Genomic DNA, 15100 nt, shown 5'->3' with positions numbered 1-15100 from the left:
GTCTGTGAGGAACTGAAACCATGTCATGTCCTCAGATTAGTCCTAATCTGAATACTAACCGGTGATTTGGGACTTAAGGGGGGTTTTTTGTGTAGATTATCTCAAATGTATCATGCAAAATGGTTTGTTAAAAATGCTCTTAATACGTTTTGAAAGGATGTCACAAAAATGATCCCTGTGGATACTTAGGGCTCTATGTTTTTTTCTCCTAAAGATTATTTCTTTTGGCAGTTTTAAAGCCTTTTATTAGATAGGACGGACAGGAAATGGGGTGAGAGAGAGAGGGGTAGACACACAGCAAAGGGAGGACACCCAGCCACTCCACATGGGGGGACTGCTCTAACCACCCAGCCACCGGCCGCCCCTTACGGCTCTATTTTATTGATATCTGTTTATATCCTCTCTGTACTTGCTGCTCTTGTGGACGCTGAGTGCTGTTCCACCACTTCCCAGGTGTCTTCAGTCTTGATCGATCTTGTGATTGGATGCACTTTTTGGCCTCGGTTGTATTCAAACCAGTATGGAGGGTCGTCATTGCTGTGCTCCCAGTGCTCCACACGTGGCTGAAGCTTTAAGGCGGCCACCCTAATTGAACAAACGGTCTCTTGTCATTAAAAACTGTCTCTTAACTTTGCAGTGTTTTTATTAACCGTGTCTTACTTGGAGATGCTGCAGCAGCAGATCATTGTGATGGAGCTGAGTGGAGGACAGATCCTCTCTAAGTGTCTGAGACTGCGATCTGTGAGAAGAACACAGCCACTTACATCAAGTTGTCGCAGGTACTGAGATCCACTTGTCAAATACTGCACTGCCATGTCTGTCATCTGAGGCAGGACAGAAGAAAGCAGAAAACATTTGGCATGACATGAACATTTAAAGGCTTTAGAGAAGTGTGTGTGTATGCGTGCTTGTGTATACCTTGGGACACCCTGACATCCGCAGTGTGACTAGACCCCTGCAGTAAAATGAAATCGCTCTGATGGCCGGGTCAGACAGAGCTACACAGTGAGACACATCAACATGTTCCAGGTCTCTCACATTCTTGCACAGCTTCTGCCCTCGTGAGGAACAAAAGGGACGAGAGAAATGTGTGGACTGATGAGAAAAATGAATGAGGAGAGGAACATACGCGCGTCCTTCAGTTCACATCTGTTAGTAGTCAGTGAAACTACAACAACAACAACAACAACAACAATGGAGGAGATGATTGACTTTTTTTTGGAAGTTCTTGGAAACTGTTTGGGGAAATGTTTATTTCCCCTCTGGTGTTGATATTAGCAAACACTGGAAAAGTAAGCAAACTTGAACCCCTCAAAAAATAGTAAACTGTTCTAAAAGATGGCCATGCATTGAAATTCCAGCTAGATTTGTACCTCCATGCCAACATCTGTGACGTAGACACACTCAGCAATAACAAACTTCTTCAAGCGAATTCCCTCAAGAGCCTCCAGCCCCTTAAAAATACAAATATGAAGTTACAGACTATTCGCCACCATTTGGTTTCCCCTCAGGAATTTGTGAGCGTCAGAAACAATACCTGATCCTGGATGTTGCAACCGCTGATGTCAAGAGAGCAGACAGAGCTGCCACTCAGCCACCGCAGACTCACATCAGTCAGGCTCTCACAATAACTCAAGTTGAGATGGTTCAGTTTACACAACCTGATAAATGAAATAAAGACTATTTAACAAACCACAATGAGACGTCTGTGTGTGTGTGTGTGTGTGTGTGTGTGTGTAGTTCTACTTTATACCTTTGTCCAATCCTCATGACGGATGTGTCAGTGATGTGACTGCAGTAACTGATGTTCAGCTCCCTCAGTTTGGAGGATGAGGAACCCTCGGTTAGATACTGGATCCCAGTGTCACTCACTCTGAAATACAAACAGTGAACTCATAACATCATGCAAAGTCATAATAAAAGTAATAGCTTTATATAAACTTTATTTATTGAGCACCTTTCATAAAGAATGCAGCTCAAAGTGCTTTACATTAAAAGCATAAAAATGAGAAGACAACCATTAAGAGCATTATAACACGAAACAAGAAGAAAATAAGAGGAACTAAAGTAAGGAGCAAAAACAGGAGAAGCAGCCAAAATGATCGAGCAAATCATACAATATCTTAAAAGGTAGAAAATCCATTAGAAAAGGTGGGATTAAGAGTTCAAGACATGGTGTTAAAAAAAGGCTAAAATATGTGTTTTTAACAGGTTTCGACCATAAGAAAGCACATCATCTAAAACTACAGCAGCAACAAACACACACACGCGGACACACTTGTTACAAAGTGAGATGTCCAGGTTGTGCAGGTTCCTGAGGTTGGCTATAGATTTCAGGCTGGCATCCGTCATTCTGGAGCATTCTGCAGCGTGGAGCCTGCGGAGGCCTTGCGAGCTGCTGCACAGGGCCTGCCAGCTGATGTCTGTTAGTTGGTTGTTACCTGAAGTGCACATAGGGTGTACAAAAGACAGAATAACTGGATCTTTTTATTTGTATGTGGAGATAGACGTTGCAAAACAGTGACGTGCACAGACTTTTTGAAGGCCGGGGGCGAAAAGGAAAAAAAAGGGCACATATAGCGCGTCCTCGCCTCACTGAAGAGGACATTTTAGCACACTTTTTGGCTCCTAGAGGGCACTTTAGCACACGCTTTGGCTGCCATGAGGGCACTTCAGCACACGTTTTGGCTTCTAGAGGATACTTCAGCACATGTTTTGGTGACTAGAGGGCACTTTAGCATGCGTTTTGGCTCAGGGCACTTTCGCACGCTTTTGGCTCCCAAAGAGCACTTTAGCACACGTTTTGGCTGCCATGAGGGCACTTAAGCACACGTTTTGGCTCCTAAAGGGCACTTTAGCACACGTTTTAGTTACCATGAGGGCACTTCAGCACACGTTTTGGTGACTAGAGGGCACTTTAACATGCGTTTTGGCTGCCATGAGGGCATTTTACCACACGTTTTGGTCCCCTGCCGGTGCACGCCAGTGTTGCAGAATACAAAAAGATCTCACCCTCTGTCCTAAAAGTCTTCAGTTTGCCGACTTCAGCGATGGCTTTTAAGGCGACGTCGGAAAGATGAGGAGCATCCAGCAGAGAAATGGCAGACAGACAGCGACATCTGGCAAATAGCGCCTGTTACAAAAGATCAAGACTCAGAACTTGTCTCTGCTGTGAGTGGTGAAGGGTGTGGACAAAAGAAAATAAAGTGCATGAGTTGTCAAAGTAAATTCCTTTGTATCTTGCTGCTCACCTTCATGGCTCCACAGTCTATCTGTGACCTTCTGCACCCCTAAACTACGAGTGGAGCTCTTAGGTCCTCTACCAGGGGCTTTTAAGTGTTCCTTGGACAAAATTTTGCCTTCCAGTCGTTCTACCCTATGCTTTGGAATAGTCTCCCAATAAACTTAAGGTCCTTGGACTTTTAAAAAGACACTAAAAACCCATCTGTTTAGATAGGCATTTAGGTAGCATGTGGCATCTTATGTTTTAAATGTGCACTTACGTCTGTCTCACTGTATACTTTATTTACTTTGTTTTATTTATTTAACATGAATCACTTTGTGACTGATGTCCATGCAATATAAATAAGTTTGCTTACATGATTTCATAATGTTTTCCTTATTTTCTGTGTCTTTGTCTAATATTTCAGAGCTGGGATGGGAACCCTCTATGAAACCTGCACCGTGTTAGAAATGAACAAACTTACCAACACACAGCTATCTGACAGCGTGGGCATGTCATTGATCACAATCTCCTTGAGTGAGGGGCATCCGGCCGAAATGTATCTGAACCCATTTACAGTCATCTGGGAGAAGAGAGGGGAAAATGTGTGTGTACACTGGAATCTGAATCATTCTCCTGGACGCAGTTTTTCCTTGTTGCCCATATTTTCAGGGCCCCATAAAGTGAAACATCTGGAACCAAACTAATGCACATTCCCAGAGGAAAAGTGCGTTTTATATTGCGATGCATGTGTGTTATGTTATGGAGTGTGCTGCACATGGTGAGAGGGTGGGCCAGAGTTGATTGTATAAACCCAACCCTCCTCTTGGCCTCAGCTGCCTTCTTCTCTCCCTCTCCTTTAGAATTTTTGTTCACTCGCTCTGAGCCCTGACTGAGTGAAAACAGTCACCGGAGCACAGCCAGAAACGAGCAGAGACACGTGGAAACAGAGTGACTACATTTATCCAAGGTGGACTGAATGCTGAACTTCCAAAAAGGCAAAAAAGCTGTGTCCTGACTACAGTTGAAGCTGAGTGAAGTGACTGTGCAGAGAGGAGAATACCTACTGACCTGAGTGCAGCCGGACAGGTTGAGGTGGATGAGACTGTGGCAGCCGCTCCCTGTGGTCAGGTACATGAACCCTTTATCTGTGAATCTGTAGCAGTAGGCCAGACTCAGGTACTGAAGGTTGGGACAGTTCCTGTTCAAAATCAATTATTAGATTGGTTTAAAGATGAGTTGGAGGATGAATTATGTTTAAGCTTCTGTAGATTTCTCTTGTTGTTTTTTTGTTGTTTTGACAAAAGTGCAAATATGAATACATACTCTGCAAGGAATGCATCAGTAATCAGAAAAAGCAACATTGTATTTTGATTTTACAGACGATATTTCTTCAAATTCTTGTATGGTAAAATAGGGGAAATATTATAAACATTTTGCACAAAGCTACTCCCCATGAGGGAGCGAAAGCTAATGACTGAATACCGTTGAACCTGCAAATCTATCATCGATGCAATCAAACAGTCTAGACGTTATGTTATGAGTGCCACATCTGTGCCTCTAAATCATTAAGTTGGCACAGACCAAGCTGCTCTCTGATGTGAAATACAAGCCAGCAGCACACTGGGACAAACAGAGATAATTCTGGGAACCAAGGGCAGGAGGCCAGGAAGACGCAAACTGTTCAATCTGAAAGCACAAATCCAGAGACATGGCGATTTACCTGGACAGTTCTCTTAGAGTTTTGTTTGTTATAAGTGTGCAAGAAAGGTTCAAGTAGAGCAGGCAGGGACAGCCCTCCACCAATCTCTGAACCATTAAATCCTGTTAAAGAGAAGAGATTTTAATGTGACCTCAAGTCCTCTCAGCAATGCACGTGGTACTTGTGTTTATGGCATAGTGCAATATCACAATCAACATTGCATTTACAGAAAAATACACTGCTTGCCTTTATTTCTGTTAAAACTTCAATTAATTAAACTCAATTTAATAGATATTGAATTGTTTTAATAGAAGACTAGTTATCGGTAAACTGTACCTCACAGGATATGAATATTATGCATTTTTTCCATTAGTTAATTAATGTTTTACTTACTGTAACATTTAAACACTCTGACAGGTTGAGCTCCTGGAGATTTCTGCATTCACCTATGAAAATACAATGTGGTAAAAAAGGGAAATATGGCTTGTCAAACTATGTTGTCCACTTTTAGAGATACAAAATTTAAGTTGTGATGTAAAAACAGATATGACAGCATTTAACGGACAACATGAAGAGTCATAGTATTCTGCCTTCTTTCAAAGTTGTATATACATTCCCAGACGGCTCTTCTCTTACATAATGTGCTCTTATTTCGTCCTCAGGGTAAGCAGCAGCTGTGTTCCATCAACAATAACACCGTTCACCTTTGACCCCTTGCTTCTGTTTGCATTAGCCTTTTTTTTCGTAGGACTTTAATTTCAAAATCCTGCTTGTCTCCAGCTATTCTTACTGAAAAGACTGAATAGATCCCTGCAGGGCACAGGATGCGCGTGTCCTCCTCTCTACTTGTAGCCTCACTGCTGCTCCTCCTGCTCCCGTCCACCGAGATGAAAAGATCAGGGAAGGGCAGAGGCCTCAGAGGAGCGAGACACAAACTCACACGGGACAGGTATGGATTTACTTGTTTTTTTACCCACTACTTATGACCATTTGTAGACTGTGACGAGCTGTGAATCCTTTTCTCAGGGTGAGAGGTGCTGGGCGTCACAGCAGAGCAGGCCCCTCCAGGCTTGTGGCGCCTGACTGCTCAGAGATGACAGAATCCGGAGACGTCTTTATAGACTGTCAAGACCGACGCCTCACCTCCATTCCCACCTCACAGACCTGGTCTAAACAACCAAAGCACCTCCTTCTAGCACGCAACAGGATCAAAGTACTTCGTGATGGGGCCCTCTTTGGATTTGAGAGTTTAACCAGTCTGGACCTGCAGCAGAATCAGATCTCTTTAGTGGAGGAAGGGGCCTTCCAGGGCCTGACACGCCTTACAACCCTGCTGCTGCAGCACAACCGCCTGGGAACACTAAGTGAGGAGGCGCTCATCACCATGCCAAACCTTCGCTACCTACGTCTATATGATAACCCATGGGATTGTCTCTGCCCGATGGACAGTCTCATACGCACCCTTCAGGTCCCAACCAACCGTAATCTTGGAAATCATGCCAGGTGAGTGATTCCACGATAAAAAGTTTGACATAGAGTGATTTATTGCTCCAAGTCATTACTAGTTCTCAACAACAGCCTCCAAATATCACCTCTGATTTCATTGTTGCCTCTTGTAGGTGTGCACAGCCCATCAGACTTAAAGGCATGAAGTTGAAGCAGGTTGACCCTGAGTTACTCTGTAAGGAGAAAGACCCAACCAATGACCCACAGGGCGACCAAACAGACGCCACAGTCCCTGTTGTGCCCATTCCAATTCGAACAAAACCAGATGCCACCACCTCCTGCCATACCTACCTGTTTCCCCAAATACGGATGGACTGCAGTAACCGAGGCAAGTTCACAATCAGCTGTTTTAAAAAGAAGCTTTCAATTCAGGGACACTGCCGTGGATCAGAGTACACTTGACCCCGAATTCCAGGTAGTTTGATTAGTGTGAACACTGTACCGTACATGAAAAGGTTGTCTCAAGTACGGTTCATGTTGCTCGGGTTCAGTTCGCATCCGGTGTAAAAACAAACTGTACTGAAACAACAAAGTGAACGTGCTGATCTCATCCTCTGAATTGCACAGCCATGGGTGATGAAGTAGGAAAGGCAGGCGATAGGGTCGTTCTTCACATTGTCTTCAACATTTAAACAATAGTAGGCACAATGTGAAGGTACAATGGCAGCTACCCTGATCCTAAATGTGTTTTTAAAGATTCAGCACACATTTTTCTTATGCAACAGTGGGATTAAGTAAAATACCTCCGTCGCTGCATGTCATAGAGTATGCTCATGATTTAATGTTGCATGGCTGGAATGAATAAACTTCCATTTGTCAAGGGATTTTCAGGGCCAGATACAAAATTGGAAAAGAGACACATCTGCTTTGGCAGGTGTTTTCTATTCAAGGTTATGTTGCTTGCTGCTTTAACCTGTGACTAATTCTACTTTATAGTCATGTGTCACCGTATGAACAACTTGGAAAAAATTAGCTGAACAAAGCTGGGCTAATACTTCAGAATACAAAACCTGGAAAAAGCCTTTTAAATTTGCCTAAGAAAAAAGAAAAGCAAATAATGTGTCACTATTATCGGCCTCGTACTGGCAGGCAGCTTGAGTTGTAGCATCAAGTTGAGGTTATGGATGAAGCCGAGCATGAATCAGGGCAACGTCTTTACTTGGATTATTAAGAGTGGAAACTCAAGAGGATTTCTTTGGTTCAACAAATTTGGATGGGATAAAAGAAAAGCCTGTGAATGTTCTCATTTGTCCCGGGCATCATTATCCCCAAATAGATTTAAGTCAAAAGCAACTGGACTTGGTTGTTTGTCTTGGAAGACGTTACACCTCTCATCCAAGAGGCTTCATCAGTTCATGTACACATCTGACCAGGCTGGGACTGGACAGGACCAGGCTGGGACTAAACGTCTTCCAAGACAAACAACCAAGTCCTGTTGCTTTTGACTTAAATGTCTTTGGGGATAAAAGAAACATACATTATTCTAATTAACAAAAGGAAAAATACTGAAGCACAGCTATATTTTATGGCAAAGGTAATGCTGTGTTTTTAAGTAACCCTTTAAGTAACGCCTCCCTCTCTGTGTTTAGGTCTAACTGAGGTGCCCACAGGTATTCCAGAGGACGTCGTTCAAATCGATCTATCCCATAATTCAATCCGTCATCTTAAAGCCAGAGATTTCCAAGGAGCAAGGAGCCTCAGAAGCCTCAACATCAGTCATAACAACATGGAGCGCATTGAGACAGGTATATGTGCTATTATTACTGCATGCATATTAATATCAATCAGTAAATCTTACAGTATGTGCTTAAGATCCTCTGTAATATCCACGATGAAAGCCTGAGCAAACTAAGTTGTGTTTTTCCTTGGCTGATGGATAACATATGGAAGGTCAAAGTTTGAGAATAAGTTATACAAGTTCTGTTGACTTCTGTTTCCCATATTTCCTTTTTAGAGACAGCGGGCATTCTGCCATTTTTGTGTATACAGTATTGGCTTTATTTATAGTGGGGAAAGCTGAGAGGGTTACGGACATAAAGTCATCTCTCTGCTTAAGTGATTCAGACACAAACTGAACGCAAGTGTGTGCATTCCTATGAGAGTTTGATTGCATCACTGGCTTTTACTTTTCTTGGTAAATAATAAACAGCAACAGGTCTTTCTAAATATAACTTTACTGAGAGAAGCAGGAGGTAAATGGATGAATGGATACTATGCTGCTGTATACCTTTCATTTCTCTCTCCCAGCTTCCCTGTCTGGGTTGCTGCACCTTCGTGAGCTGGACCTGTCCAACAACAGCCTGCATTTTGTCCAGTACGGGGTTCTTGAAGACCTTTACTTCCTGTTACATCTAAAACTGGGAGATAACCCCTGGGTGTGCGACTATAGGTGGGTTCATCAGCTCAAATGTTTGCATTCTTTTTCTTTAGACAAATGTAAATAATCATTTAAAACGATGCATTTTTTTCCAGCATCCACTACATAGCGTACTGGCTGCGTCTGCACCCTGGGGTGAGGCACTCTGGCCTGCTGTGTCGCTCCCCCCCTGAACATACTGGGGAGAGTGTAGCGGACTATGTGCATTCCTACAACAGAGAGTGTCCAAAGGATAGAAAACACAGCAGAACGGATCAAGACCAAACGGACCCTGAACTGTGGAACACACCAATGGAAGTGCAGGGAGAGCTGGAGGAGGAGCTGGAGCCGAGCCACTTGAGAACGCCGCAGAAATACCAGATCATCAGGCTGTCCTGACAAGTGAAAATTTGACTTTACAAAAGCTCTTTGTTTTCTCTTCTTTCAATTCCTTTCAATATCATAAACCCGTCTGTATCAGATGAAGAAACTACATTTCTCAGTGTTGCTTTAATGTTTGTTGTGTTTTTAATCAAAAATATAAGAGTTCCCAACTTAGTCACTGTTTTGATTCATTATTACCATAAGATCGTGATCTGTATTGGTCAATGCTGAGTGAAACATGTTCATCGCACACAAAACACACACAAAAAATCTGTGCAATACTCACTGATACATTTAAAGCTGGGCCATTTTAGAGATGTGCAGCCCCGCAGGTTGAGATGGATCACAAATGGGCGGTGGTTCTGCAGAATCTGTTTCACTGTGCTGTCTGTTATCCAGTCTTTCTCCACAGAGAAGTTGATCTAACAGGGACACACATTAGGGGACATGTACACTGCTGTTTCAAGACGCTAGAACTTTAAACACCACTGTGAATTAAATCCAAAAAGCAATCTCCCAGTACAGACCTGACTCCACAGCGTGCCAGACTGGATGATGGCTTTCCATGTGCAGCACACCTCAGCACAATTCAGCCTGTCTCGCAACTCTAAATATTGAAGGATCTGCAGAAAAAACAATCACGAAAGGTGTAGACATATTCATTTTCTTTCTATCTATTTAACCAATACTAACCAGCTGTCACTTTGGTGCTGATGTGCATGATGTGCATGATGTGCATCGTCAAGGGGACCGTTAAACACCCAAATCCGAACAGGCAGGATTCACTGCCACCTTCACCACTTTGCAAGACAGCGTGATCTAAGTGCACAAGCAGCCTCTTTCTTTGTCCAAACATAGTAATGCTGAAGCACTATTTATTGGAAGAGGTGTTGGACAGAAACACCAGAGCAAACAAAGCCAAACACTGCAATCACTTTGGCAAATTTGAATCCAAAACAAACAGGGGCTATGACTGGTGAGTGCAAACAGGGTCAAAAAGATGTTTACTGGAGTTTTTAGTATATCTACAAACTATAGAGCCACTGGTACGAAAGAACTCAAGAATGATATAGTTCCTACAAAAACACTATTATTGATATGCAAACAAAGTTAACAGCAACAGATGAGAGTTGTCCCATAAACACAACCCATTCTGTGGTAATGGTTGACAAGATAACTAGACCGTAATGAGCTTCAGCTGACATTAATCAACTGGCCTCTAAGAGACTGGAGGCATGTTTACAGTGGAGTCCACTTGGAGTCTTATGTAACAGGTATGATCTCATCGCCGACTGCTTAGAGAACAGAGAGGTGAAGCTGCTACAGCTTTAAATCCAGGGCTATCATCTGTGTGTGGCTGACATGAATGCTGGGTAATTTAACAGGAAGTACCTTCAGTGAGAGGCTGCTAGGGAGCGCTGAGAGTCCGTCACATCCTTCTTTGATATGGTGGACTTCGTTCCCGGTTTCTATAAACCCCATTTCCAACCTCTGCCAGGTTCACACAAACAGAAAACCAAGAAATTTAGGACATTGGTAGAATTCACTATATATATTTTTCCATTGAATTAAAAAATGTTTACCTTAAAGTACTCTTTTGTCCTCTTTGAGTCCTTTGCAACATTACGCCAAGCAGCAATGATGCGCTTAAGGCGGCCAGCGTTTACAAGTCTCTCAAGCTTCTCCACGGCGACTTTAAGTTTAAAAGAAATTTAAGTCTGGTTTCAAAAGTCCATATATATTGAAACTTATTCATTTGATGGGATAAACCCTTTAAGTTGTACTAACTTGTTTTCAAAACAAAACTGATAAACACAATACAGACAAAGCAGTAAAAGATACAATGATAGAACAGAAAAAAACTAAAAGCAGCACAATTATACAGACAAAGAACATTAAACTAACATAATAATACATAATAATAATAAAAATAAATAAAAAGGAATCAATGAGTAAAACGTAGACCTACATATAAGTATAAACATAGACAGTGACATGGTAAGATGAGTTACTGAAAACATATACAATCAGATTTAAGGCTAAAAGTCAAATTATCTTTAAACCCATAAAATAATGAAAGCAATCGAATGTCTAAGGGAGCCATAAACATAAACACTTTTTTACTAGATTGTTTATTAGTGTGTGGGAGTGTAAAGAGTGATTGAGCAGAGCTTCTGAGTGAATAGAAATGAGATGTATAGGGAAAAAAAAAATCTTTTGAGGCAATAGGGATAGTCAAAATGGATATATTTAAACAGAAAAGTGTAAAAATTATATTGACGTCTTTCGTCTAAGGCAGGGTGTCAAACTAAAATTCACAGTGGGCCAAATTTAAAAACTGGGACAAAGTTCCAGGCCAAACTCAATATCTACAAAAAAGAAAAAAAACTGCAAATGTGCATGTTTTCCCTTCTCTCCAGATGTGTAACATTGAACCTTTTCACTGCAGGTCCTTGAACTTGTCGTGGTGTTTCTTATTTTATATTGTTTTGTTACAGCCACAGTGGCTCTGCAGACGAGACAAACAGGTCTTTACATCCATAAACAGATAATCTGCCTCCCACCGCTGCTGAAAGCTCCTGTTTTCCACCTTTCTTTTGGTCGTTTTTGGGGAGGGATGGATGAAGTTTGTCCGAAGAGACTGGTAGCATGGATGCTCATGTTTGTCAACAGAAAAGTAGCTGTGTATGTGCTTTATACTCATAGACCAGGGGCCTGTTTCACAAAGCAGGTTTAGTGAAAACTCTGAGTATGTTAACCCTGAAATGAGGGAAACTCTGAGTTTTCCGTTTCACAAAGGGAGGTAACTCAAACCAGAGACAGAGGGGTAACTCTAGCCTGTTTCACAAAGGGAGGTAACTTAAACTCTCGGTCAGTTACCATGGTAACATGCTCTCTGAAACTAACCTGGTCGGGACCAGGTTTTTCTCAGAAAACCTTGAGTTTCTCTCTGTCTCCGCCCTCTTTCAGCCACACACGGTGTTTCATTTCCTCATTCATTCAGTCAGCGGGCGAGTTTTGGCGTAGTATAGTTCTGTCGTCTGTTTTTTCAGAAAATCACTGCAAACATCAGTCATTAGAAGTTATATTAGGTGGCGACTATTTCACTACCATGGCGTGTCCTTCTGATAACAATCCCGTGGATGAAGCTGCAGCATTACTGCGCAGATAATTAAATATTCTTCGGGAGATGATTATCAGACTATTGATTATAGATGTTCTTGCATTTCCAGACAATTCTCTGTTTGAGCGGTACCGTTTCATATCACAGCAGATATTCTGTGTTGCGCTGCGTTTTTTTGCAAACGGGAGTTTTTGTATACAAAGTATAAAAGTCATTCAGTAGGCCTACATTAGAAGTTATATTAAGTGTTGAATATTTACACTACCATGGCGTGTCATTTTGATAACGATCCCGTGGATGAAGGTGACGCATTTCGCAAAGAGAATTAAATATTCGTCGGGAGATGATTATCAGACCGCGCATAGACGTCCTTAATATACTGCAGCCATAATTACAAAATGAATGAAATGGATCTTTTGAGCAAGTTGAATGTATTTGACTCAGCGTTTCTAAATATAATTCCAGCTTTTCTTGCAATTCATAGGTTCAAAAGTGTGTGCTTTTAGTTGGGTTACCGGTATATAAACTACTCCTGTACTATATAGCCTTCTGATCCAGAATATCACCTATAATGCGAGGGGGCTGAATACGGCACAACACCGTTTCATGTCACAGTCCATCTCATCCCTCCTTACATTTCCAACATTAACAACCAGTAATGCTCTCACATCACAGCAGATATTGTGTGTTGCGCTGCGTTTTTTTTGCAAATGGGAGTTTTTTATACAACATTGATATGTTGTATAAAAAACAGCCACTTACGGTAATATTTACTTTACGATGTAAAACCTGCTCAAAATGAGGCGTCGCCATGAGACTGTGCTGAGGTTTTACCTGTTTGAAAAATGTTTTTATGTTTCATCTTAAGCTGCGCTTCTCCCCCGCGGGGTTGCACTTAAATGAAATAAACTAATAGGTTCCCACTCATGCAGTTCCCCCTGTGATATTACTGTGATTGCAACAGGACTACATTTAAACTTATGCACTGACCCGAGCCGCAATGTTCTCCCGCACCGTCTCCCTCTCTTTTGCTGCAGCAGCGGTGTAAACCTGCTCAAACTCTCCGTATGAGCGCATTAATATTTCCAATTCCAGTTGTAGCGTAGCCCTTCGCTTCCCCGTTGCCATGGTGACTCGTCGAATCAGGGCTCCATTGATGCTGTCTTTTTTTACTTGTGGTGCACGCGCTTAACTCCAGGTCAAACTACTCTGAGTTGATCAACCTAACGCAAATCTGCTGTTCTGGAACCGAAAACTCAGAGTTTCCTATCTCAGAGTAGATCAACTCAGAGTTCCGGGTTAGACTCAGAGTTTTTTGAACCTGCTTTGTGAAACAGGCCCCAGCTCTCATAGAACCTTGATATGATCTTGCGGGCCAAATACAATTACACTGCGGGCCAGATTTGGCCCACGGGCCTGAGTTTGTCACCCCTGGTCTAAGGGAAGCCACCCGAATCCATCACTTTTGAACAGCACAAATATTTACATTTCTGCATCTGTTTTAGCAGATGATACTGTGGGCTAAATTATGGTAACAATATTATGGTATTGCTCAATCTAAAGACAAATTTAGCTTTAAAAAGCAGAGTCAAAGAGCGGGGGACAAAATGAGTCACAGGAGTGGGTGTATGCAGTGAGGAAAGACTAAGTTTGGGCACATTTCTTTAACCACACTGCATGTTTTTTTTCTGGCTGTATATAAAGAAGTCACAGGAAGCAAAATCAGTCTAAACTCCTCATGTCACATTAGTTTTCATTCAGAAATATTTAAGCAAAGCACCTACCAGCCTGTGTCTTCTTGTGTAATTTTACCCAGTTTGACCATTTGGTGAATGCAACCTGCTCACATTTCCTCTCATAGTGCTTCTTTGCCGTGTCCATCTGCAGAGCCACCTCTATGGTCCCTCTCTTATCCTGCAGAGTGAAGCTCTTCCACTTCCACACAGCTCATCATTAATTCAGTGGAAAGGCAGACTGGCAGAAACCCGCATTTACTCAACAGCACAGGGGTCAGTAACATTACAAATATTGTTTAATCTCAAATACGTTTATTTTTTCGAATGATGCTCTCAACTGAAGCTGGTTTGGACATTCAGACAAGACAAAAGGTCAATGGTGTAGAAGTCCGCACTAACAACAGACGAGTGAAACTGAATATTCTCATGAACGTGTTAACAATGATCCAGAGAAAACTATGGACTTTCCTTCACATGGGTCAAATTTCTGCTTAGAGTTACAGCTGAGTCACTTGGTGTTATCAATATTTTATTAATATCTTTACGGATTGATTTCATAGGCTTTAACTTTCTGTGTGAAATGTTATTTGAGTGCGTCTTCCTATCTGCCACGTACAACATGGATTCACAAAAGCACATAAAGAGGAAGACAACAGGTGTTTTTAATTTCTGGACTGCGCCATGCTCCCCACAGCACCAGCTGTCTACAATCGACTAATTGCAGTCAGTGTGAGCAGAATCTGAAGTCCTTCCTTGCACCTTTCCTATCATGCCTCGCTCTCAAACCTTCAGGAGAAAGAAAGGACAGAGCCTGGCTGATTTTTATTATCTGGGCAGGTAGTTTTAATCACAGGCTCTGACACTTAACAGTCTGCTGCTGCTGCTGCTGCACGTGGATGCTGTGGTTGAACTGTCATGGCTCCTTTATTTAGGTAAATAAAATACAAGTGTATCCTTGGCTAAATGTAGCCTGTATTACTCTTTTCTTTCATTGAAACAACTTTGTTTTCCAGGGTTTCTTGGCTTTGTACTCTGCTGTTATGGGGCTGTGTTTGTTTCCTTCCTCAAA

The 15100-nt window shown here is 42.1% G+C and overlaps 2 protein-coding genes across 2 annotated transcripts; one reads left to right on the top strand and one right to left on the bottom strand.

The window, feature by feature from the left end:
• Nucleotides 1–392: 392 nt before the first annotated feature.
• Nucleotides 393–14179, bottom strand: fbxl13 (F-box and leucine-rich repeat protein 13; the record flags this gene model as incomplete). Its single annotated transcript, XM_083916403.1, has 17 exons — nt 14080–14179; nt 10755–10864; nt 10564–10662; nt 9699–9794; nt 9458–9593; nt 5319–5371; nt 4947–5047; nt 4295–4424; nt 3708–3806; nt 3013–3133; nt 2279–2441; nt 1754–1873; nt 1538–1661; nt 1374–1454; nt 919–1053; nt 661–824; nt 393–585 (listed from the first exon to the last, which is right to left on the bottom strand). Exons 1-17 carry the CDS (start codon nt 14174–14176, stop codon nt 393–395), a joined length of 2022 nt encoding a protein of 673 aa, XP_083772529.1. The 5' UTR covers nt 14177–14179.
• Nucleotides 4224–9345, top strand: LOC310949643 (leucine-rich repeat-containing protein 17-like). The gene is made up of 7 exons (XM_083917143.1): nt 4224–4354; nt 5706–5874; nt 5952–6428; nt 6545–6759; nt 8021–8176; nt 8679–8820; nt 8904–9345. Exons 2-7 carry the CDS (start codon nt 5750–5752, stop codon nt 9184–9186), a joined length of 1398 nt encoding a protein of 465 aa, XP_083773269.1. The 5' UTR covers nt 4224–4354; nt 5706–5749; the 3' UTR covers nt 9187–9345.
• Nucleotides 14180–15100: the final 921 nt, after the last annotated feature.

This window comes from Echiichthys vipera (genome assembly GCF_963691815.1).
Source record: "Echiichthys vipera genome assembly, chromosome: 7".
In the NCBI taxonomy this organism is placed as follows: domain Eukaryota; kingdom Metazoa; phylum Chordata; class Actinopteri; order Perciformes; family Trachinidae; genus Echiichthys; species Echiichthys vipera.
Note: the sequence above shows the minus strand (reverse complement) of the source record. Positions and strands in the feature narration are given on the sequence as shown.